The 27,475-nt window shown below is 36.8% G+C and overlaps 1 protein-coding gene across 2 annotated transcripts in view; it reads left to right on the forward strand.

Annotated features, from left to right (window-relative positions):
* LOC136879058 (histone acetyltransferase KAT8) overlaps window positions 1–27,475 on the forward strand; it is a 141,801-nt gene that overhangs the window by 45,848 nt on the left and 68,478 nt on the right. For both annotated transcript variants that reach the window (XM_067152796.2, XM_067152797.2), the window contains 2 exons: window positions 2,224–2,335; window positions 17,422–17,569. In XM_067152796.2, the coding sequence (XP_067008897.1) occupies window positions 2,224–2,335; window positions 17,422–17,569 (260 nt within the window). The remainder of the gene's footprint in view (window positions 1–2,223; window positions 2,336–17,421; window positions 17,570–27,475) is intronic.

Here is a 27,475-nt window from a genome sequence, read left to right on the forward strand (position 1 = left end):
GCGGCCCAACAATGCACCTTGAATAACCGTTGGACATGGTACTGGCATTTAACATTGGATATCTGAGCCTGACACCAGTATGTCAATGATTCTCCATAAACCCTAAGAATTGTATCCAATTTCAACCTCACGGGACCCTTACCAGATGTTACACACCGGGCCAGTGTGCTCTGAGACTCGCATAGGCAGGGGTGCCACTCCCTGGATAGGGCTATCTGCAAAGATGGCCCCTACCTGCAACACAGTTCTAGTTAATGAGGATGGTAGGAGAGACCGTGCTGTTAGGGCTGCACTGATGGGAGCTTGCATCTGGGATATAGTGGGTTCGAACCCCACTGTCGACAGGCCTGAAGAGGGTTTTCTATTTTCACACCATGTAAATGCTGGAGCTGTACCTTAATTAAGTCCATGGCCGCTTCCTTCCCACTCCTAGGCCTTTCCTATCCCATCTTAGCCATAAGACCTATCTGTGTCAGTGCGGCGTAAAGCAAAATGTAAAAAAAAAAAAAAAAAAAAAATAGAGAGAGAGAGAGAGATGGTTGTAGAAATAATAATAAAATAAATATTCTGAATGTAAAATGTGTGTAACATTAAGGCATACTTGGGTGCCAGAATTTTGCTTTGAGAAGGGTTTTAACATGGATCTCTCATTTTAACACTGTTAAATGAGAGCTGATAATGCTGAGATTCAAACCTGCAACCTTGTACTCAGGAAACCAGCTGAGTCCAATTATTAAATTTACTGTAGATGTCTTGATATGAATGGTTAGTCACTTCATAGGTTTGTTATTTTAGTTTTCTGGGTGAGGAAGAGTTCTACCTCTCCAGCTTGGAAAAGTGTAGGTCATTGTTTGAACCCCTAACGTCAGCTTATAAGCAATGATGATGATGGAAGACTCTTGCACAGCGTTGCATTAAGAAGGCTTTGCAGTTTGGAAGAGATCACTCAACACAGGGGAGATTCTTGATGAACAGCTGACCCAAGTAACAGCTATCGTACAAGTTGTGAGTGAAGATCAGAAAATACCCTGCACTTCTTAGATCTTGTAAGCTGTTGATAACTGTTTCAGTATCCCACAGTTATACTTCAAATGTATGTTCTCTTTTACTGGAACGTCTCTATGGTTTAAGTGTGGTTTTTGAATAAATATTCCAAAGTAAGTGGAGAACACTCCTAGAATGTTTCATGGCCATAAATTGATGAAATTCATAAATCAGAACTGCAAGTCAGCAGCAGTTCTCCCTCTTGTTTGATTGCCGTGGTTTTAATTCATGGTCTAATAAAATGAGAAAAGCTAAAGCATTAAGATAATGATGAACTTACATGTATGGCAAAGATGCTTTCAAGATTTTATGAATGTCATTATCATCATCATTCCCTAACTGCAGTTTCATAGGTCTGGCATACAAATGCTCTCCACTTCTTCTTATCTTCATACATATTTTATTCTTGCATGTTTTCCCATGTGAATCTGTTTTTCATCACTGCCTCTTTCTGCCACTTCCTTTGTCTCCCCCTTGATCTTTTTCTTAACATTTTGAGGCTGAAGTTCTTAATGTGTCCATACCACTGAAGTCTATGCTTGTTTTAACATTGGCAATAGGAACTTCCTTCTTTTATTCGCTTCATTTCTGATCTTGTCCCATCTGGTCTTTTGATTGATAGTTCTGATGAATGTCATTTCTGTTGCTTGAATTCTGCTAAGGTCTTTGTTTAGAAGAATACATCTCTCCAAATTGTAGATGAGAGTTGGTACATAATAGTTGTGGTATATAGTTATTTTGGCTTTTTGGGGTATTTTATTTTCTCAAAGTAGGATTATGATTTAATTGTAAGAGTGATCTGCCTTTTGGGTTCTGTTGAGTATTTTCTACTTAACTGTGTTGTCTTTTGAGGTACTAAAAGTGAGAAGCTGATTCTAATTTGGATTTTTCTAAATAGATGTTTGAAATTGTTCGTCTTTTGTTCTTAACAATCTCTGCTATCTTTGTTTTACTCACTTTCCAAGCAGCTGATTTCTCATGTACTGTGTATTCTATTCATAGTAAACTTGATTTTTCCAGTCCCCTACACTTTGTCACCCATCCCTGTTGTGCAAGTTGAAGACAGAAATGTATTAGTATCATTCACTAAGGTAAAGACTCAAAGGATGTCCAACAGTAAAAGTTTTCTATTTACTTTGGAGGCACTACAAGACATTAATAGTTCAATTTCCTTTCCAGATCCAGCAGAAATTATCCAGACTCGGTACAATGAGCAGGATGGCCACTACGAGTATTATGTGCACTATGAAGGCTATAACAGACGTTTGGATGAATGGGTTCAACGAGACAGGTATTGCTTTAGAGTTACAGAAAGTAACACAGAAGTGACAAATCTAATCTTTTTAATAAGTCACTTGTTTGTACTTTTCTATCGTATTGATGTTTACCTGACTTTCTTCATATCCTAAACTTCACACATCCTTCCTGATGAAGTTGGGCAGCAGAAATGAACTGGGGTGAGGACCTTGTCCTTTTGCATTTTCATGTTTGTCTTTATCTGCTCTTTCTGTTCCACCCTCATCCATTGCTTTGTGTCTTCCTAACTTTCTAAATGACTTGAGTTACTTTATTGAAATTTAGAATATAGAGTTGTGTATTGTACTACAAATGCTGTATGGGAAAAGCAGATGTTGTGTGTAGTTGGGTCATAGTGAAACAAAGAGAAGCATCACCCTCATGACGTGTGCCGTAATAAAGGCTCTATGAAAGGATGGGGCAGTAGTACATACAAGCCTATGTGGTGATGGATTGCTGATTTCTTTTAGTCTTTCTCTAAGTTAAAAATGAATTCAGAGTATGCAGGTGAGAGAATGAAAATACAGGACAAACCCTCAAGTATCTTTCAGCATCAGTATCTTTCAGCTGACTGTCAAGGACACATACGTTCCAGCTACTTCAAGATGCCCCGCTGGGGGTTTACAACAGCCAGAGGGAGAGAAAGCTATTTAACCCTAGAATCGGCAGCTGTCGAATATTCGACACTTTGGTCCCTGCTGTAGTGGCACTGTCGAATACTCGACATGTTCGTATTTTTCTCATAATTTTCCCATTTCTTCAACAGATGTCATGAGAGTCTACTTCTTGTCGTTATTGATATCCACAGCAGCCGTGATTTCAGCTTCATTCATATTTAGAAGCTCTTTGGGCACATTTTCACAGAAATAAATGAGTCCAGTTTTTGACGACCTGTGTTTGTAAACAAACTTTCACAGGCTCTGCTTTGCTATTCTATTTCATTTTATTTCGTAGTTTTCCATTCGGTGTGACTTATTTACTTATTCTCATGGCTGATGACTATAGAGAGACATAGAATGTAAACTTGATGGTTTTGACCCATATTGAATTGTGATGAGGGTAGTTTTCCTTACGTTGGAAGTGTAATCTCCAGTGATAATTTGGTCAGAAAGGAAATTATAAACAGAGTGCAAAAGGGATCAGAATTCTACCAACAACTAAGAACACTTTTATGGGATGACATGATTCCAAAACTGGCCAAACTGATGATGTTTAACAGCTATTTCATACCAATATTGACCTATGGTATTGAAGCGTGCATCCTCACAAAAAGAGATCCATCAAGACTGCAAGCATCAGAGATGAAATTTCTTAGATCCACCATCCAGAAGACCAAGAAGGACAAGTTAAGAAATGAGGAGGTGAGGAAAGAAGCCAGAATAAACACATCCCTATTAGTCCAAAACGGCACATCCAGACTACGGTCGTACAGGCTGGAGCCTACAAGAACAGCCAGAATAAGTTTGGTAAGACAGGTGGAGGGCAAAAGACTTGCAGGAAGACCTAAAACCTGATGGATGGACATGATCAAAGTTGATCTAGTTTCCAGGGGATGGACAGTAGATGGATGTTTTCTATGACAAGTTGTATATTGACAGGAAGAAGTGAAAGAGGCTCATAAACAGTACCTGGGAAACTGGAACTGTACAATGATGATGATGATGATTGAATTGTGATCACAATAATAATTGAACTTCGGTTTTAATGGTCCACTTTTCAATACTACTGTATATTATGCAATGTTTACATTACATTTTTAATTTTGGAACTATTTTCGGCCTTGGCTGGCCATCATCATTCATAATATAAAAATGTACAAACACATCTAATGACTAAAACAAATGTACAAACACAAATGACGTTAAAAGGTATTAAAAGGATCTGGAATGAACTATGTGCACAACATGTAAAATATGGTGAAATTAAAATAAGGCTCCAAAATCCTTGGATGCGTTGCATCATGTTAAAGTGTTTCATTAGTGCTTCTTGTTAAAATATCTTAAATAATGCTGATGGAGATTGTCAAAAACAACACGTGAAGATATGACACGAGGTAGGTAGCCGGTTCATATCACTGGATTCCTGTGGAATTATTAACAAAACATATAGATGAAAAATTAAGATGGGATTGTCTTATTAAAAAATTGCGAAGTCTCTGAGTTCTGTTTGTTTTGCCTTAAGGATTTTGTCTAATAGTTGTAGTGAAGAATATGTTAGAATAGCATATCGTCGCTGCCGGGACAAAACCTCCTATGTGAAATATTTTAGCTTAGAACTTTGGCCGGTAAGGTTCTGTCATCTAAGGTGCAATATTCTGTGACCATTGTCAAGGCATTCTTGCTCTTCATAATGTATGTGCGGGTCAGTATATCTCCAAAAATATTATCACATAGGAGATTTTGTCCCGGCAACGACGATATTTTGGATATTTCCATTCAGTCATCACTTATGCTGTTGATCCTTGGGGTTGCTACAAATCAAATCTTGATGTTATTTTTCGAATAAAGAAACGACCTATCAGAATTATATCAATAGGTAACAGGTTAGATCATTGCAGACCATTATTTAAGAGACTAAGGATACTCCCAGAACCAAGCATATACATCATGCAATGCATTCTACACGTGAAAAAAAATATTGATCACTTCAGAAAGAGTTTTGACAATCACAGTTACCAGACCCGAACAAGGAATAATATTTTTATCGAGCACAAGAGTAAAACCATTGCCTTGAGACATGAAGACTCTGTTGGAATCAGATTGTATAATAAGCTTCCAAATACAATTAAAGATATTATTCCCATCAGTTCATTTACCACAGCTTTAAAAAATCTCCTGCTGATAACTGCTTCTACAGTACAGAAGAATATATGATGAAGTGCTGGTAATGATGCTACTACTTATTAACTTGTAAACGTTCTTAATATCTAGTATATAGCCTTAAAAATATGTTAATGTCACATTGATTATGTACATATTATTAACACCACATCAATAGATTTTTATTTTGTCTCGTAATTATTGGTTATTAATATTATTTATTATTTAAAATATTAAGATGTGCTGTCTTAACATTGAGGTAATTTTCTTCTTTTTCAAAATGTTCATTATTGCACATATATTATTGTTAGTTATTGTTAGTTATACTAGTTATACTAGTTACAAGTAACTAATCTCATTTTGGTCCGTATTGAAGATACACTAAGTAAAACACTTTCAAGATTAAAATTATTGTGTCCACCTTTTCAATACAAATATATTTCTTAGCGATTAAATTCTACAGGAATTAAAAACACCAGTTAGGGACTTGTTTCGCCCTAGTTATGGGCGTCTTCAGCCTAATACTAAATCTTAAGGTCAAGAATCAAAACTATAAACATCGGAACTTAATAGTAAACTTAACTTAATACTAAATACAATGGTTTTATGCTTTTTACATAGTTTACAATATGTACAGTATGTACAAAATGTACATTAACTTTGCCAGAATTATGAACAATGAATTTATTTATTTTATAATGACTAGACATCCAAATTGTAGATTGGATTAATCACAGCTTCCTTCCTATCCCTAGCCATTTCCTGTCCCTTCGTCGCCATAAGACCTATCTTTGTCGGAGCGACGTAAACCTGCTTGTAAAAAACATTATATAAACACATGTGGAGCATCATAACTATTATAATTTTCTACCTGATCATCATGTGCCTTTCATCAAACTTGTGATTCATTGTGTGTCATTGTGAAGCGTAGGAGCCACAAGAACCTTACAACCATAGTTTTTATATTGTATTTTTAAGTACATTTCATCATTTTTACAAGTTGGTTTATGCCACACTGACACAGTTAGGTCTTATGGCAATGATGGGATGGGAACAAAATAGTAGGGTCAACCTATTCAATACAAAACAATGCTATAAGATGAATTATAGGCACTAAAACCAGTTAAAATAAGCAGTCATATAGGCACTTAAATTAGCCAAAGTAGGCATTTAAATACGCAACAAAATAGGCATAAAAAAGTACTTATAATTTAATAACACGCTCAGTTACTATAAAAAGAATTTACAAGCAACATTTCAATGTTTTCTGGTAACAGTCTTGTTCTCCTCTTATACACAATGTTTTTTTTACTGAGAGAAAGATCTCTCAATATCACATGAGGTGATTGGACAAAACTTCAATGAAGTCACTTCATCTGGTTTTATTTTGCTGACAGCGGCTGCCTTCCCAGAGGTTCGGTCAAAACTTCCCCTGACTTCTTTCACAATCCTAAATGGCTCCACAAGGGCATGCCACTCTTCTCCAACTTGGTGATTGCTCCCGGCAGCTTGTTGAATTTTGAAGATGCTCCGGTTTATGCAGGGGCATATCAGCTCCCAACATTGCAGTGCATAGGTCTGAAGAAGATGGTTGTTGGTCACTGCCCAAAGTGGTCTGGTAGAAAGGCTGCGTTGATACAGATTTCTGTACTCATCAAATGCATCGCAGTATTTCTAAGTTGATCTATGTGGTATTTTTCTTACATTTGATCTGAAAAGTAATTAAATTGACATAAATTACATTGTCCCTATATTTTAAATTTCTACATTTGGGCTAATTGGCAGTAATGCTTAGTATATATCATGCATTTGTTTCATAAAAAAAAGAAGACTATTAGAGATGATGTTTCTAGAAGTACAAAACTTTAAAGTAGAAACAAGGAAATATTAGTAATTTACATGGAAATATGCGCTCAAGGAGTTTTAGTAATTTACATGGAAATATGTCCTCAAGGATTTTCAGTTATAATTTCGCAGTATCGTGTCGAGTTCACCAGGTGAAAAATATAATACAAAAGACATGAAACGATACTGGAGTAGCGTAGAGGAGAGATCCCTTCTTTATGCTTGCCAAGGACCCACCAAACTGGCCCTATCAGTATTCTTATTTATACAGATGAATGAAAAAGGAGGCACTATAAATCTCAGATTTGTGAACATTTTATTTGTTTCTATTTGCCGGCTTTGGTCAGCCTGGTCAGCTGTCATGAAGATTATTTTCTGTTGCCTGCAATAGATCCTGCCACACTCGTTGAAAATTAAAAACTGCGTAATTTGAAACTGTCGTGACATGCGCCCATAACCTTATTTTACCAGGCGAGTTGGCTGTGCGGTTAGAGGCGCACAGTTGTGAGTTTGCATCCGCGGGGTAGTGGGTTCGAATCCCACTGTCGGCAGCCCTGAAGATGGTTTTCCGTGGTTCCCATTCCTAGCCCTTTCCTATCCCATCGTCTCCATAAGGTCTGTCTGTGTCAGTGCGACATAAAGCCACTAGCAAAAATAAAAACCTTATATTTGTCACAATTTAGCAAGACTCTAGAGGGGATGCTAGAGGCTTGTTAACCTGGGAGCTTACACCCCTCAGACTCTCTTTGCCCCCCCCAGAGCACAGTGGTTACTAACCGGACCTCACCAATCCAGACCAACGGTCTTTTCGCTGGCCTGGTCTTGTAAAGATAGTCTTGGCAACCTTGTAAAGCTCGCTGTGGCATCGTCCTATCCGGGCTACGTTGGATCTGCAACCTGTGTTTCGCGAAGGCTTAGCGGAAGTGTAATAGAATTCGCGAATTTTTAAAGGGAATTTTAAAAATTGCATTTCAGTTGTAAATATCTATTTTCACACGAAATGAATCACAGTTCAACATACCGATTTAATTTTCATCCATTCTGTGATAAGAGACCACCTGCGTTCTAACTCCTTATTCAGTAATTTAATGTTTTGCATGATAGCAATATAAATTATTGAAACTTCATGACTAATACAACATTGCAACAAAACAAGTTGCCACAATACAGAAATTAATAGGCCTATATATGCTACAATGAAATGCGATCATAGTTCTCAATCACAAGAGAGATAAAAGGAACAAATGAACTTACTTACCACCTAACAGCAAGCTTGACAGACTACCCTTCCATCCGTAGTGAAATTGGGATCCCCTGTGATCCACTGCTTAAGCCAGTAGGACCTCGACGATTTTTCTTTGAGCATGCCGCAAACACACTTTTCTTCCACTTCACAATAAATCACAACACGTTCTGAACGTAAAGCATGCGCGTACAACAGTTCGCATCGAAAGAAAGGTACAGGGCAGACGGGTTGTGCAGCATATTTTGGCGTTGACTGGTTCTCGCATATGTCTTAGGAGGTTGGAGGGATTGAAGGTTTCGAGGTCCAATTTTTCCTTGTTTCTCCTGATGGAAATTTCCCTAGAACAATTTCTGGTGACTTCTGAAAATTCCCATTTTTGTTCGTGGGTTAAACAGATAGAAAATCGTCTGTTTTAAAATACAGTCAAAAGGCATCAAATAGGCAATTATACTCGAAATAGGCACAAACCCCTGAAATAGGCATTTATAGGCACAATAAAACCAATGAAAAATAGCTAAAAAGACCCTAAAACAGATTCATATCTCAAAAGCCTACGTTTCTGAATACAGGAATAAAATAGGCAAATTCCCATCTCTAATTATAACATTTAATTATTAATGGGACCGGTCTCAACGCGTGTTCAGCATCATCTTCAGCCATAAATTTTAAAAGCAGACAGAACAATATTTAAACTTACAAAACAGTGCATAATACATATGAGTGTACATATCTTATGAACGATTGGTTGAAATTGATATTATTAAAACATGATCTGGAAACTTTTCTTATAACACCATTTCCATTTAAATAAGTATGGCAAGTCCTTTTGACGAGTCTTGATTTGTAAAATATAAGTTATGAAGAATATTTTTTAATTTCGTGTGGCTATTTCTAGCCGGGTGCAGCCCTTGTAAGGCAGACCCTCCGATGAGGGTGGGCGGCATCTGCCATGTGTAGGTAACTGCGTGTTATTGTGGTGGAGGATAGTGTTATGTGTGGTGTGTGAGTTGCAGGAATGTTGGGGACAGCACAAACACCCAGTCCCCGAGCCATTGGAATTAACCAATGAAGGTTAAAATCCCCGACCCGGCCGGGAATCGAACCCGGGACCCTCTGAACCGAAGGCCAGCACGCTGACCATTCAGCCAACGAGTCGGACATGAAGAATATTAGGATCCATTTTCAAAGCACCGAGTGAACACCAGTCTTTAATGTTCCTTCTTAAAATGACATAACAAATCTTCAAATCTAAAAAACGAAGATTAATATTTCAAGTTCTGCTTTCCGTTAACGGTTTTAAAAATACTAGATACCTTGCGTCTATTTTTGAGGATGAAATACAGGTGTTCTCTACCTAAAAACACCCATTAACAATGCTATGGCTGGAGTTGGTCTGCTGTGGGTTTTCAGTTTTATCATAACATGTGAAAATGAGGCAGAAAAGGCACCATTTTTGCCCAAGGGTACTAGAAGGTATTCTCAGTTCAAGGTGGGACCTGAAGCAAAAAGAAAAATGGGGAGAAGTTATAAAAATTGGAAAGGAAGAAATCCTGCTCTAGAGTTTAAGTAAATATGTGATTCACCTCCGGCGGCATGTGTGAACGTGTGTTAGAGGATTTCGCCACAAATGATCTTTGCTCCAATACGGCTGATGATGACCCCTAGATGGGTCGAAACTAGTACCGTATAATTTTGTAATTTTGTGAATATATTGTATTGAAAAGGTGGAAACATTTAAGTTATTATTATTATTACTTGTTAGAGAAGACACTGAGAGTTGTAAGACACCGAGACCAGTACATACTGTGTGTTTGGTAAGAGGTAGGGGAAGGGAAAGTGGGTAAGCAGGGGATATGATAGGAAGGAGTGGGAGAGTAAGTAGGGATGGGAGAGGAGGGAGATAGGGAGGAGTTTGAGTAGGGACGGGGTGGGAAGGGAAGGAGGAAGAGGGGGAATTAGGTAGGGTGATGAGCATGGCGTGAAAACGTATTATGTATGTTTTGAAAAACTAATTTGCTATTGGAGATTTTACTAATCCTAAAGAATGCAATTAAGAAATCAAATAATATTTTTGGCTTTTCATAAATGTCGTTGAGGTTTAAACCTGAATTGCAATATTGGTCTAGGTGAATGTAACAACTCTCAGTGATGTCAAGCAAAAGACCTTTGTTCAGAATAAATAGTACTGTGAAATCTTGTTCGATATCAGTAAAATTATGCTGAAAATCCTTCGTATGCTGGCCTATTGCTGAGAACTTATTATATCTGACGGCGTTGACATGTTCTGCATATCTAATCCTGAAGTTTCTTCCTGTTTGTCCTAGGTACAAACTGCTGCAGTCTTGACAGCAGAATCTGTATACTCCGGAATTATGAAAAACATTACTATTGTTTATGGAGGTGGAGTTTTGAAGAATGTCAATGCTTCTATTACTAGTTCTGTAGGATATCTTCATATTATGTTTTATGAAAACGTTAGTGATAATTTAAATTTCATTAGTAAAAGTGAAGGTTGAAAAAGTGTCGGCTTTGGATTTACTTCTCAGTAGGGTCGTGTTAGGGCAATGCCTAAACTTGTTAAAATGAATTAAATTGAGTTCTTTGTTTAAATTCTTTTTTGACCTAGGTATTCTAAATGCTGTCTCAACCAAGCTATTGTAAGTAGCAGTTTTATAAGCCTGAGGATGGGAAGAATGGTTCCTTATGGTGTTGGCCATTTGAGTTGGTTTTCTGTAGATGTTATATGTGAAAGAGGAAAGTGATCTAGTAATTGTTAAATCCAAAAAGTTTCTCCGATTATTAGTCTCCGATTCTAAGGTAAATGTAATATCTTGGTCTAAACTGTCAATGGTAGACTGTGCATTTGTGGAGCGTCCACATACCTGGCCCAGAAATGAATATTATTAAACTTAGAGGTGAAGCTTCCACGGTCTGTAGAATTATTTAGTTTGCGTACGGTTTGCCGATGTTTCAAATACATTGCAGTATTCTTTGTCAAGGCGACTGAAATACCCCTATTACCTCGGATCGAGTAGGGTTGAGAGAGCATTTAGAATACCTATGTTAAAAAGGAATTTAAACAAAGAACTCAGTTTAATTTGTTCGATAGCTAAAAGTAATGGTTTCAAGGAAGCCTTTATCGAGAGAATAATTAACAAGAATACTGCAATGTATTCGAAACGTCGGCAAACTGTACATAATGTACAGATAAAAACCACACAGTTCAACCCGGAGAATAAACTAAATAAAACTTTAAATTGTTAACTATAACCGTGTTTTCCGAGAAATCTAAGTAAATCTCAGCCAGAATCCCCGAGGCTGGTGACCCCATTGCTAGACCATTCTGCTTATAAATAGTATTATAGAATGTAAATAATATTATAGAATGTAAAGTAATTGTTGTTCAGCAACCTGAGAAGGTTCATAAAATTGAGAACTTGTAGCTTACTGAGTTGGCTATTAGTGAGTAGATTCTTCTTAATAATAGGAAAAAGAAAATTGGTATTTATGCTAGGGTACATATTAACTATGTCGAAGGAATGCATAGTGTGAAAGGATTGAAGATTAAAATGATCTAATCTGTTAATTCCCTCGTGTTCTTAATGGAAGAAAATTTGTAATGTTTAACAAGAGTAAACTGTGCTAACTTGTAAAGAGGACTAGGTCTGTAATCAATAATAGGGACACCAGCTTTGTGGATTTTGGGGAGTGAAGCTTAGATTCATAATGATTAATTTTTGTTTTTCTTGTTTGGTAAAGAGAAAGGAAGTATTTTTTAAAATTTGTTTTAACTGGCGTTGAATAGACTGTGTGGGTTCCTTCTTTATGATTGAAAACGAATCGTTATTAAAGAAGGCTTTGGTTTTTGGGAATGTAATCCATTCTGTCCACGACTACTGTCGTTTTACCTTTATCGGCTTTCGGGATGATAAGATTATTGACGGTTACTTTCTTTTTGAGATTCTGAATCTTTTCCTTTCCTTGAACAGTTCTTTATTATTGTTAGTATTGGGGGCTACTTTACAGCTTTTAAATAGGAAGGTTTATTAAGTTCTTTTTTCATGTTGACTCTAAGTTCCTGTTGTAGGTCGTGTGGCATTCTACTGATGGCCATTTCTGACTCAATAACGAGTTTTGCAGCTGTATTGGCAGGATTTAAACATGGCCAATTATGCTTTGACTTTTAGAAAGAATAACTTTTTTGTCCTCGTCCAAGATTGTATTGGATAGGTTTATTAACGGAGGATGGAAAAGAGCTAAAGGATCGGTAGTGGGTCCTGGATTATTAACAGATTTGACTGGAGAATTTTTAGACTTTGCTTTGTGTAAAAGCAAATTGAGTTTCTTTTCTAAAGTAGTTTGTTTAATAGCTAATATGTTAAATAACCTAACTTGGGCTTGCTCTTGAAAGATGTTCCATTGGGCTTCTGTAAGTAGAACTGTAGCTCTGAGGTGAGTCTCATATAAACAGTGATTGAGAAACGATTTTTTCCGATAAATAAATTTTAAGTTCGTTTCTCAACCAAAGCTCATTAGTTTTTAGATGAATATTACGTCGATGGGAAGGGATGAAACTTTGTTTTATCGCACTTTAAAAAAAAATTGGAGTGAGGTTTGATTTTGCGCATTGATTTATGAACTTCATGTCTTTGCCTTAGTTTTCCAGTTTTGATCTTCAAACTCAAATACTGATGGGCTGTAGCATTTGCCTGGTTGGCTGCTTCATTCAAGTTTAAAAACATTTTAAATCCATACCTTCTAGTACCCTGGGGTAAAAATGGTGTTTTTTCCGCCTCATTTTCACATGTTATGGTAAAATTGAAAACCCGCAGCTGACCAACTCCAGCCATAGCATTGTTAATGGGTGTTTTTTAGTTAGAGAACACCTGTATTTCATCCTCAAAAATAGATGCAAGATATCTAATATTTTAAAAAACGTTAACGGAAAGCAACTTGAAATATTCGTCTTCTTTTTAGATTTGAAAATTCGTTATGTCATTTTAAGAAGGACCATACATACATTTTAAAAACTGGTGTTCACTCAATGCTTTGGAAATGGATCTTGACTGAAGTTCCTAATATTCTTCATAACTTTTATTTTACAAATCAAGACTCGTCAAGAGGACTTTCTCTTAGTATCATAAAAGGAAATAGTGTTATATTTTTAGTATAATTTTTAAGCTAGTGTTACAAGAAATGTTTCCAGATCATGTTTTAATCATATCAATTTTTAACCAATCGTTCATAAGAAGATTGTACACTCATATGTATTATGCATTGTTTTGTAAGTTTAAATATGTTACTGTCTGCTTTTAAAGTTTATGGCTGAAGATGACGCTGAACACGCGTCGAAACCGGTCCCATTAATAATTAAATGTAGCACTCTTTTGTATTGAATAGGTGAACCCTACTATTCTGTTCAGTTCAATACGGATTTAAAATGTTTTTAAACTTGAATGGCCTAAGAGTGGGAAGGAAGTGGACGTGCCCTTTATTAGGATACAGCCTCAGCATTTGTCTGATGTGAAAATGGGGAAACCACGGAAAAACATCTTAAGGGCTAATACCAATATAATGGTCCGTTATTGGACATTATAAATTTTCCAGCTAACTCATTCTTGGTTGCCTGCGTTTCGCCCTCGTGTGCTAAGTTAGGCTCATCAGTTGGGACTTAGCACACCACCCAAGACGCAATGCTAGTGCATACCATGGAGGCCACTGCATAGGCTATTTGAAGCCACCAGCAGTGCCAATACACTATGAGAGCTAATGTCCAATAATGGACCATTATATTGGTATTATAAATTTACTCATTCAGGACAAATATTTTAGGTTCCCTATGGGAATCAACATCTACTTGATCTTAAGGGCTGCCGACAGTGGGGCTCGAACGCACTACCTCCTGAATGCAAGCTCACAGTTGCACGCCTGTAACCTTTTTTGTAATTTTAAAGGTCCGGGTATGTTAAGAGGTTTCTGAACTTGTGAGTTGAAAAGAGCTGAAGGCTCTCAAAACATGTACTGTTAGAATGTAAAGAACAATCCTTGTTATGTATATTTAGGTATTGACAGGGCAGATCAAATAAAAGAAACATAAACACTAATTATTTAAAGAAATGAATACCTTTGTGATAGATTGAACTATTTGAAATACAGAGGGTTTAAGGTGGGGCTGAAGGGTGCGGGAGAAAGTGTAATTGTCTTGGAAAAGTACCTTTGATTAAATTTGGGATTGAGTTTAGGTTGGCTGCATTATTGTTTCTGAGGAAAGTGATAAATAGATCGAAGAGTATGTTGGGTTTCTCTGAGATTTCATTGAGATTGTGACTGGCACTAAAGTATTGGTCTAGGTGTATGTAGTAATTTTCCATTATGTTGAGTAAAGGGCCCTTGTTTGCTAATACGAGGATGTCCATGTCTTGTTCAATATTGGTGAAATTATGGTTATAATCTTGCATGTGTTGGCCGATGGCTGAAAACCTGTTGTATTTTATTGCGTTAGTGTGCTCGTGGTATCTGATAATGAAGTTTCTCCCGGTTTGCCCGATGTAGGTTTTTTTACAGGTGGTACATTTGATCCTATAAACTCCTGATTTTAAAAAACTGCTGGTCTTGTTGATGTGTGAAGTATTGTATAAAACGTTCATGTTCTTATTGTTGGTTTTGAAGGCTATTTTAAGCCCTCTTCCTAAGCCATATATAATTTTATATATGTCATTTCAATACAAGAACTTACTGATTTCCACGATTATAATTTTTACAACACCCCATTTATACTTTATTCTTTGTTAAAAACCTCTTAGTATGTATATTCCTTGTATTATTAACTATTACCATAATAACATCTCATTTCACTTGTTATTCTTTAAAATAACATTTTCTTAGGATTTCGCCAAAAGTGATCTTTGCTCCAATACGGCTGATGATGACCCCTAGATGGGTCGAAACTAGTACCGTGTAATTTATAATTTTGTGAATATATTTTTATTGAAAAGGTGGAAACGTTTACGTTGTTATTATTATTACTTATATATTATTCTCAGTTCAATACGGACCAAAAACATGAAATTCATAACCATTATTGAACTTCGCGCGCGGCGGGAGATATGCAGCCCGCCGAACTCAATGACGTAGCTGCCTCGGGTGTCCTCTACATGACCATATATGGTCGTGTTCCAGCCTACCTGCAAAAGTCTATTTTGAGTTAAAATATCGCTATTTTGACACTGCCATCGTAAAGACCATTATAATGGACGCAACCTGTCAACATTTCAGGGAAATCCACCGTATACTTTAAGAGTTATAAGGATCGATAATACCCATGTTCTAGATACTTCCACGCAATCGGGTATAAAAGGAGGACGACCCAGACTACTCCACCGTCTCTGCAGCACGGGTGACGCGAGGAGCACTGTGAGTACAGACCGAACCTATAGTTGGAAAAGTCTTTGAAATCCGAGTGTTGGAACTTTATTATTTTCTTAAAGTGCCACGTTGGGACTTTGTTATTTTCTTCAAGTATCGCGTTGGGACTTTGTTATTTTCTTCAAGTATTGCATTGGAACTTTGTTATTTTCTTCAAGTGCCGCATTGGAACTTTGTCACTTTCTTCGAGTGCCGCGTTGGGACTTTGTTATTTTCTTCTTTGTCACTTTCTTCTAGTGGTGCGTTGGGACTTTGTTATTTTCTTCAAGTGCCACATTGGAACTTTGTCATTTTCTTCGAGTGTCATGTTGGGACTTTGTTATCCGGTGACTATTGCAGGAACTTAGAATTCTCGTGAGTGTCGTGACTTCTGCAAGCACCACGTTTGAACTTATATTTCGAACTTGTGCTTTCGTGGATCAATTTCAGGAACATAGAAATTCTCAGAGTGCGTAAGTTGGACTTGTGTTCTATGACAAGCTGTGTCAACGTAAACTTTCGTGTGAATGGTATGATTTTCTTCCAAGTACCACATTGAACTTATGTCTTATGACAAACTGTGGAACTTAAGGTATTTTTAAACATTGCGTTCGATTGTGAAAATATGAAATACTTTCCGAGTACTGCATCAGGACTTGTGCTTAGGCTCGTGTCAATATAATAGATTGTGACAACTTAGAATACACATGCCATGTTCCGAGGGAATATAGAACTTTCTAGCGTTATAAGTGAACTCACAATTTACGGAGTTAGACTTTTTCCAAGTACGATTTTTCTTTAATGATTATTTACTTTGCTTATCGACGGAATAAGACATTTTCAGAGTGCTATTTCATTTACTAAGCTTACTGCCAATGTGTTCCGAACCTTCATAAACTGTGCATTAAAAACTGTGGTGACTATAAACGGCAATCCTATAGAATATTTTAGTTTACCGTGCCTGTGTTAGTAAGCTCACGTCACGAACTTAACATTTTACACATTAATTCTACCAGTACAAGGTCAAATATTTAATGCCATCATCCTGTTTTTCAAGTGACTGTTTAGGAACATTTTTGATTCAATGAAGTGTCTGAATCAAGGATTTAGTGACACTTGTCACATTTCATTGTACGAGTGGATGCAGTCATTGAAAGGTCATATCTATTTAACAGTGCCACAAATAAATGGTATGCCGTACAGGGACTTGCACGTGAATCACGTCTTAAAAATCGAACCCCGGTACGTGTGCGTCCAGAACTTCAAGAAATTCCAGAACTTCGAGAAATTCCATAACTTCACATCCAGGCGGGTGTGGTTCCTACCCAGGCCGTATCCAGCGCCATCCCAGGACCCGGAGTTACCAACCGGCCACGACACTTCAGTTCTACTGTATGAAGGTGATATTAACTTGTTTTCAATGGTCAATAAACTCAGATTATCCAAAAAATCTCTAAGTTCGATGAACTATACCCTTCTCTGTACCAACTCCAATGTTTTAAGCCACACCCTAAGATATAGTCCATGCTCATCAATTTAGTGTCAAGCACCTCTAAGATAAACATCTTTTCCTGATAGAATATAAAACCTTAATCATATTTAGCTAAGAATATTTCGAACAATGCAATGTATAATTAGTACTAACTATATAGAGAATGAGGAGTAGTTTTATTTTGGTTTTAGAACTAAATGCTTTGTGATAACCATTGTCTCTAAAGACAATGTTGCTATTGTACATTTGCCTGTCAATTTCATTTTATTTTGTAGGATAATGAATTCCCGGTTTGACATGTCCGATCAGCAATGGAAAAGCAACGAGAGAAATCCTGTCGGTGACTTGTTGTCAGATCAATCCGATAGAAAAATTACACGTAACCAGAAGAGGAGACATGATGAAATCAACCATATTCAAAAAGTAAGCTTGCTATACATGCAGTTTGTCTAGGTTAAGAAATGGTGTCATGCAGTTTACTAAGAAATTCTGTTTAATGTACTATTAGAGTGTCTGATTTTTATGCCTATTTATTTACATATTTTACGCCCACATTGGAGCACTGAAATCAATACATTTGAGTTAATTTCTTCTTCTTCTTCTTCTCCCAGAACTTTTTCATTCTCTCCGACCTGGAAGCCCTTTGTGTGTCCGATATAGTATATTGTTTCCGTTCAACTGCTTTTAGTTTGAGACTTATGCTTTTGTTCTTCAAAATCCTCTTCTCTTTTCTGTCTTTGATTTGTTGCCGAGTTATACCCAATTCTTCCAAATCGTCCTGAACTTCTTTGAACCAATTATTATTGATTTTATTCTTCAAAAAGTAATCGAATAGTTGTTTCAATATCCTGGTGTCTGCTAATCTTGATATGTGACAGAGAAAGGAAATTCTTCTTTTACGCATTGTAGATATTATTGATTCACATTCACGATAGACAATGTTGTTAGGCAACAATCTCCACTGTCCATCAACTTGGTGTTTTTTATTAATAATTGTTCTAAGAATTCTTCTCTCAGTTTTCTGTAATTTGTCTGTTGTAGATTTTACATTTAATTTGAATAAAGTTTCACTAGCATAGGTTGCCTCTGGTTTAACTATGGAATTATAGTGTTTCAGCTTAGCGTTTATCGAAAGAGATTTTTTTTTATAGGTTGGCCAGGTAAGTCTTTGTGCTTGTTTAAATTTAGTTGTTCTGTGTTCTATTGCTTCTTTTTCATTTGTGTTCCATGTTATTATTTCCCCAAGATATTTGAATTTCTGAACAATTTTAATCTCTTTATTACTGTTCAGCTGAATAACTGGTAAATCAACTTTAAAAGTTGGCATCATTTCTGTTTTTTCAAATGAAATTTGTAATCCCATTTTTTTAGCTATAATTTCTAGTTGTTCAATTTGAAATTTAGCCTCTTCTATTGTATTTGCAAGTAATGCTAAATCGTCCGCAAAAGCAAGGCAGTTGAGTTTAATATTTCTACCGATCTTGATAGTTGGTTGGCATTTCTTGTTCCATTCACGCATAACCTTCTCCAATGCACAATTAAATAACAATGGTGAAAGTCCGTCTCCTTGTCGAAGTCCAGTTCTTATAGTGAATGATTCTGATAATTCACCTCTAAATTTAACTTTTGCCTTCGTATTTTTAAAAGTCATATTAATGAGGTTAACAAGTTTTTGATGTAAGCCAAATTCTTTAAGGCTTTTTAATAATGAGTCACGATGAATACTGTCGTATGCTTTTTTAAAATCTACAAACGTGATGACCAGACCCTTACTTCGAACTCTTTGGTGCTTCATTATCCATTTTAAACTAATGATTTGATCTGGACAGCTTCTACCTGGTCGAAATCCTCCCTGATATTCTCCAAGTTCTTGGTCGAGTTGTTCTTGGATTCTTGTGTATATAATCTTGGATAAAATCTTGTATGTAATATCAAGTAAGGATATCCCCCGATAATTATTTGGATCGGAGCGATCACCTTTCTTGTGCAGCGGGTGGATTATCGCTGTATTCCATTCCTCAGGAAGCTTCTCCGTGTTCCAAATATCAATGATGTATTTATGTAGGTTTTGAATAGTCTGATCATTAGCATTCTTCCATATTTCTGCTACTATTTGATTCTCTCCTGCTGCTTTGTAGTTTTTAAGTGCATTAATTGCCGTTTTCACTTCATTGTAAACTGGTGGTATAATCTTTTGTAATGGAGTTTTATTTTTTGGGTTAGGATCAAATTCTAAATGTTCCACAGGATCCTCACAATTAAGTAACTCTTTAAAGTATTCTGCAAGAATGTTAGCATTATCCTGATTATTGTGTGCCATTTTACCATTTTTATTTCTTAACATAAGTGTGGGAGGGGTAAATTTAGATTGATATTGCTTGAATGTTTTGTAATAGTCTCTTGTTTTATGCTGATTGAATGTTTCTTCTATAGTGCTAAGCATTTCCTTTTGATAATTCCTTTTAATTGTCCTAATTTCTTTAGCTGTTTGTCTTCTGGCATTAATTAGTTCTTCTCGAGATTTTTCCGATTTCCTCTGTTGATCATTTATCCATGCCTTGTGTCTTGCTTGAATTGCTTTGTCACATTCCTCGTTCCACCACGCATGTTTCTTTCTCCTTTTGATTGGGGCAATTTCTTCAGCTATGATTTTAAGTTTGTTGATCATTGTCTCTAATTTGTCATTTAAAGGTGTTTTGGATCTCTCTAAATATATTTTATTATTTATTAAGTAACTGGGATCATAATTTCTCCTTGCTTTGAGATGATTATGTTTGTGTTTCCTTTTTGGTGTTAACTTGATTTTTATTTTTGAGATATAATGATCCGAGTCAATGTCTACCCCACGGAGGACTCTGACATTATAAATTTCTTTATGATAATCTTTATCCATGGCAACATGATCAATCTGAAACTCTCCCAATTTTACGTTATGGCATTTCCATGTCATAAGTTTATGTGGTCGCCTCATGAATCTGGTGGTTTCCAAAACGAGTCTATGATCTGCACAAAGTTCAATTAATCTTTGGCCATTTTTGTTCGTTAATTTATGAGCTGGCCATTTTCCTACAACTGTGCGATACTTCTTTTCTCTGCCTATTTTAGCATTGAAATCTCCAAGTAAGATTTTTATATGCTCATCAGGGATCTTCGCTAATATGTAATCAAGTTCCTCCCAAAAGTTTTCAACTCCTTCTCTATCTTTATTGTTTTTGTCATTTGTTGGTGCATGGACATTTATTAAAGTATAAGTTTTATTCCCTACTTTAATTGTTAGAAGTGCCATCCTCGAAGATTTTGAAGAAAATTCTTCAATTGAGTCTATTATGCTACTATGAACAAGAAAACCTACACCAAATTGAGGGACATTCTTCATTACTCTTTCTCCTGGAGGTCCTTTGTAGAGACGATAACCTCCTGATTCAATTGGGTCCTGGTCTGTGTTCCTAAGTTCTTGTAAAGCCATTATTAAAATCCTATGTTGGTCCATCACATCAGTTAAATGTTTCAACTTGCCCACCTTACTTAGTGAATTAATGTTTAATGTTGCAAAGTATGAAAATTTTCCTGATTTGTTGAACTTAAGTCTCTTCTTACATTGTTGGGTTAGTCCACTGTCTGTCAGCTGTCTGTCGATTGTCTGTTGGGCTTCCAGGCGCTCCGATTCGCCTAGGTCTTCTACTTGACACCCCACCGATTCCGAGTGGTGTCTTTGTGCAGATCCTTGTTGTTGTTTGTCCACACCGGTGGATTTATTCATTAGAAGACTCATCATCATTGATTGTCTGATCTTTCGATCGAAACATTTCTGACCAAGGTCAGGCTTTACAATTCCAGATGTGATCTGGAAAGGTGATTAATGAAGTATGAATTGGTGATGAATGAAGTGCTACACGTTCATCCTAGTTGTTCAGGACTGGAAGTAGGCATTTCCTCCATACTCCGCATATGTTATGGTTTTCCCGCCAATACTCGGGTAGCTGATTGCAGTGGTTTCCCACTGGGCGATGGGGTCGCCACATCCCTACGCCACTTTTTATGCCTATAATATAATATAATATTAACCTTGTATGTGAGTCATTGTCATCCTGCTTTAGTTACTAGCTGCCGATCTCAAACTCATCACTTCTTTCTTTTCATGAACTCCCATTTTCTCAACATTTAATTTGAGTCCAATTTCAGCTCGTCCTGGACATTAGTGAGGAAAACGTTGCCAGCATACAAGAGCATCTCCGTGTGTGTCTGGCAAGTACTGCACCACATGAAGCATGTGCATGTACGAAGAATTCATAGCTCTAGGAAGGCAGTGTGAACTTGCGTGTTCTTCTCCCTGAGCAGTCTGACGGCATGAATGGCATCTGGTGTGCCACATCCACATTGATCACTTGTAACATTGTTGATGCTCCAGAGGCAGCTGTCAAGAACTTGCTGAAAAATCTTCATAGTGTGCCACAAATAGGGCGATAGTTGATTCATTTGCTGGTGTCTCCCTTGCCTTTTCAAATGAGTCAAAAAATACCGGGTGCCTGAATTTTCAAATTTGGTTTTGAAAATTTATTTTTTGAAATCCAGAGTTTCCTTACATGTACGTTTCCACCACTTTATAAAGTTACAAGTCGTATGATGTTTTGCGTGTTTTCTGTAGCTCATATATTCTACTATCTACTTTTAAAATTTTTACTGCTTTTGGCAGAGTCTTGAATATTCTGTAATTGAGTTTCATGCCTTGGAACTTGACGTTTCAGTTCTGTGCGAGATTTGCCTAGCGATAATGGGAGACGTCATTGTAACCCGTCAAACAAGTAGCCTCTCATGTAGACATTGAGTTCCATTACAGATGATCAGTTATCGGTAGCCGAGTACAAGGATCAGACCAGAGTTGTGGAGAAATGCAGAGAACTAGTACGTTAAATAATTCTACAAACACTACATTACTGCCTTCCTTCCCGCAACTAGCCGTTCCTAAACTACTACCGCCAAATCAGTGTCGATAAATTCCCGTGGAATTCATTCATTGCGTTTAAAACATACGGAATGTTGTGTTCATCAATTTGTGTATTTTCACTGAACATTATTTATACTTTTAATTTAATTAAAGCATCTTGGTATTGAACGGTTTGCACTTTTCAAATATGGTTGTTTTCATTCCTGTGCAGTTATGGAAAATTGGTAACGTTGCATCAGATATCGAAGCCCGCAAACTCGGCAGCCATTTAACGCTGGTGATTTATTGTAGTCTGTTATTTGTTTTACGTTTCTGTGTTGATAAAAGTGGCAAAATGAAAAGAACAAAGCTGCACAAATTGACTGATGCGAGAAAAAACTGTGTATTCCTTCAGATTTCTTCATAAGTAACACAAGTAATTGTAACACAAAGTGATACAGAAGCGAGTGAATGTGAGAAAACACTTGATGGAAGTGCCAATTGTAGTGTTCAGGACGGCAATGGCCAGTGTGAAATTTATGGTCAAACATTAAAAATACGTTGAAATATCAATTATCAGGCAATTTTAGACATTCGTGGCTTGAATTACTACCGTGGTGCACTATGAAGAAGGAATTAATAAGTGTGAATTGTGCACTAACTTTCCTAGTATTGCCGACCAAAATTCTAAAGTTGTATCTGGATTTTTAGGACCATTTAAACTGTAAACTTGTAAACAACACAAAAAATCCTATCCTCACTTGAAGTGTCAGGAGGCTGAAAGTTTCAAGAAAAATCCCTAATGTACACTTTTAGCTAAGTGCATAAAGAAAATTGATGCTAATATGTTATAGCATATGAATGCATTCTTCATGGCATCTTATCATATTGCAAAAAATAACATCCTACCCTGATTTTGAAGGTTTGGTTGCATTGTTAAGCAAGTTGAATGTTACTGATTCAGGGAAGTATGTGAATGATAAACAATGCAGAGAATTTATTTCATGCATTGCCTCAGATCTTTGTGAAGATTTGATATGTGAAATTAAGGAAAGTTCACGTCAGTATGTTACTCGATGGATCAACAGATAAATCTGATGGTGAGGACCTGATACTTTACATTCGTGTTTTAAAAGAAGATAAGTTGAAGGAGACATGTTTTTCCTTTGTGTCATTGGAGGATGAAACAAACAATGGCTGTATGGAAGCTCTAGAAACAGAACTCTTCACGGGTACATAACTAATAGGTGTAGCATGTGAAATATCTGTATTACAGTACTTACACAAAGTTAGATGGGTAGCAAGCAAATGCAGTTGTCAAGCACTGGGAATGCCTAGTGGTGCATTTAGATAATATTTCTGAAAGGAAAGGTGAAGAGGGAATCACAGCTAAAGTTCTTCTAAAGAAGTTCAAAGAAGACTTCACTTCTTGTATGACATCGGAGTATATTCAAAAGACTTTCACTTGTATTTCAGAGGCATGATCTGATTTTAAGTCAGATAAGAGTGCATGTAAATAATGCAGTTAATTCTTGCAGCAACTTCAGAACACCAAGGGCCCAATGGAAGAAAAGTTTGTTTCTGCTACAACACTTCAGGAGTTTTCAGTAGAATACAATTATCAGGTGTGTCGGATAAGAATTTAACATTAAGAATTTCATTCTTTAGGTTCCGTATTGAATCCAGATTCACAATAGAGAATTGGGAAAAGGTATATCGATGACGTATTTATCATAATGGACCAACGTTCCATAGACGCAGTTACTACTTTAACACATTTAAACACTATCGATGCAGACATTAAATTTACATTAGAGTCCGAAGTTAACAAGACCATTAATTTCCTAGATCTCACTATCACTAGGCTCCCCTCTTCCTTCAAATATAAAATTTACAGAAAACCTACGCATACTGGTACTACAATAAAACAGGACTCCATTCATCCCCTTAATCATAAACGGGCAACTTACAATAGTCTAGTATATCGAGCCTTCAACATACCTATGTCCAAATCAGACCTCAATAAAGAATTAAATACCATACGCAAGATAGCATTCTATAATGGCTACAACAAGAGTTTTATAGAAAGTATAATTAGCAAGTTCAAACATCGCTCAAAATCCAACCTACTTAAAGAAACTATTAAACCAAAAACTTTTGCAGCCTTCACCTTTAACAACGACATCCATCCAATTACAAACATATTTAAGAAACAGAATATCAACATCTCCTTCAGAACCAATAATAGAAACTTAGACATTCTACACAATTCTAACTCAATCAACACTTCCAACCCATTTGAAAAGTCAGGTGTATATAAATTTCATTGTAACGACTGCCTCAGTACTTATCTCGGACAGACCGGTAGATCATTCAAAATTAGATATACAAAACATGTAAACGCTATCAAATACCGAAGATTCTCTGCAGTAGGACAACATATAAACGACTGCAAACACAAATTTCAAGGCTTAGACCAAGACATAGACATCATCGAAATAATAAATAAAGGCCCTGCACTCGATTTAACAGAACAATTCTATATATCACTTGATCAGTACTATAACCCTAATTATAATCTCAATGACCTCTCTGAGAAACCTACGATCTTGTTTGACACGTTCATTAAAATTTTAAATAATCTAAAAATACCCGAAAATCAATCAGTCATCAAAACAATACATAACATGCTCAAGTATTACCCCTACCGCTCTCCGCGCCCACCTTACTATAGTCCCGCCTCTATTGCCCTTCCCCTTCCCCTCCCTCCTACTTAGAAACTCCGCCCCTCACTGCATTCGTGCAGACCCGCCTCTACCTCCAGTTAGTCCGTTGGTTCCTCTCTGACACATCTGATACTAGCTTGGCATCCGAGGTGAGTCTGCTATTCTTTTATTAATAATATACATTCCCGGCTTACGTAATTCTAAAATCGCGGATTATATTTTCTTATAGGTTCCGCCTTGGTTCAAGATCCTTCTCGAACAACCTATGTACTTGCAACTCATAGTGTTCATTCTGGTGAAAGAAGAATTTGTAAGCTACGAAAAAGTTTATTATTATTTATTTGGCGTATGATGAATAATGACAACCCATAAACTATTTACACAACCAGTGAAAGATGAGTACAAAGTAAATACAAATTATCATATCTATACAGTCAAAGAAAGCAATTTACAAAGTTTGAAAGTACAAGAAGAAAACACAATATATTTACATCGCTATCCACCTATCAACTCTGACAGTTCATATATACACACTGAGTGCGAGTGATGTACATGTCACTAAATGTGAATGTCCAAACCCGCCACCCACTTCACTGCTTCGGGTGTTGCTGTGTTGACGTCTTCCATGGTGCCAGTGAAAGCACGGAGTGGACATTCCTGCACTACATGTTTCATTGTTTGTCGAACCTCCCCACAATCACAGTATGGAGAAACTGACCAGCCCCAGGCGTGTAAAGTAGATGCTATTCTACCTACTCCACATCTCATGCGGTTTAGTCTACTCCAGGTGCAACGTGGCAGATCAAAGCCTGCCAGCTTTGTGGATGGGTTATTAATATCCACTATTGCCCGAGCTGGGGATAAAGACCACTCTGTTAACCATTTAGAGGTGGGGTTGAAAAAGTTATAGATGAGACACATGAAATTCTAGGTGTAAGGCTCATTTCTAAAGATAATAGGCAACTTGATATATTTGGAGTGTACAGATCGGGAAAGGGTAGCACTGACGCGGATTCGGAATTATTTGATAGGATAGTCAGCTATGTGGGAAACGACATGGAAAGAAATGTGATTGTAGCGGGAGATCTGAATTTGCCAGATGTCAATTGGGAAGGAAATGCGAACGACAGGAAGCATGACCAACAAATGGCAAATAAGTTAATATGGGAAGGACAGCTGATTCAGAAAGTGATGGAACCAACCAGAGGGAAAAATATCCTGGATGTCGTGCTGATAAAACCAGATGAGCTCTATAGGGAAACTGAAGTAATAGATGGTATTAGTGATCATGAAGCTGTTTTTGTGGTAGTTAAAAATAAATGTGATAGAAAGGAAGGTCTTAAAAGTAGGACTGTTAGGCAGTACCATATGGCTGATAAAGCAGGCATGAGGCAGTTTCTAAAAAGTAACTATGATCGGTGGAAAACGGTAAATATAAATGTAAACAGACTCTGGGATGGGTTTAAAGAAATTGTTGAGGAATGCGAAAACAGGTTTGTACCATTAAGGGTGGTAAGGAATCGTAAAGACCCGCCTTATTATAATACAGAAATAAAGAGACTAAGAAGGAGGTGCAGACTGGAAAGAAATAGAGTTAGAAATGGCTGTGGAAGTAAGGAGAAATTGAAGGAACTTACTAGAAAATTGAACCTAGCAAAGAAGGCAGCTAAGGATAACATGATGGCAAGCATAATTGGCAGTCATACGAATTTTAGTGAAAAATGGAAGGGTATGTATAGGTACTTTAAGGCAGAAACAGGTTCCAAGAAGGACATTCCAGGAATAATTAATGAACAAGGGGAGAGTGTATGTGAGGATCTTCAAAAGGCAGAAGTATTCAGTCAGCAGTATGTAAAGATTGTTGGTTACAAGGATAATGTCGAGATAGAGGAGGAGACTAAGGCCAAAGAAGTAATAAAATTTACATATGATAACAATGACATTTACAATAAGATACAAAAGTTAAAAACTAGAAAAGCGACTGGAATTGATCAGATTTCTGGGGATATACTAAAGACAATGGGTTGGGATATAGTACCATATCTGAAGTACTTATTTGATTATTGTTTGGTCGGAGGAGCTATACCAGATGAATGGAGAGTTGCTATAGTTACCCCTGTGTATAAAGGAAAGGGTGATAGACATAAAGCTGAAAATTACAGGCCAGTAAGTTTGACATGCATTGTATGTAAGCTTTGGGAAGGCATTCTTTCTGATTATATAAGACATGTTTGTGAAATTAATAACTGGTTCGATAGAAGGCAATTCGGTTTTAGGAAAGGTTATTCCACTGAAGCTCAACTTGTAGGATTCCAGCAAGATATAGCAGATATCTTGGATTCTGGAAGTCAAATGGACTGTATCGCGATTGATCTGTCTAAAGCATTTGATAGGGTGGATCATGGGAGACTACTGGCAAAAATGAGTGCAATTGGACTAGACAAAAGAGTGAGTGAATGGGTTTCTATATTTCTAGAAAATAGATCTCAGAGAATTAGAGTAGGTGAAGCTTTATCCGACCCTGTAATAATTAAGAGGGGAATTCCTCAAGGCAGTATTATCGGACCTTTATGTTTTCTTATATATATAAATGATATGAGTAAAGGAGTGAAATCGGAGGTAAGGCTTTTTGCGGATGATGTTATTCTCTATAGAGTGATAAATAAGTTACAAGATTGT

The sequence above is a fragment of the Anabrus simplex genome, chromosome 8, assembly GCF_040414725.1.
Source record: "Anabrus simplex isolate iqAnaSimp1 chromosome 8, ASM4041472v1, whole genome shotgun sequence".
Taxonomy (NCBI): domain Eukaryota; kingdom Metazoa; phylum Arthropoda; class Insecta; order Orthoptera; family Tettigoniidae; genus Anabrus; species Anabrus simplex.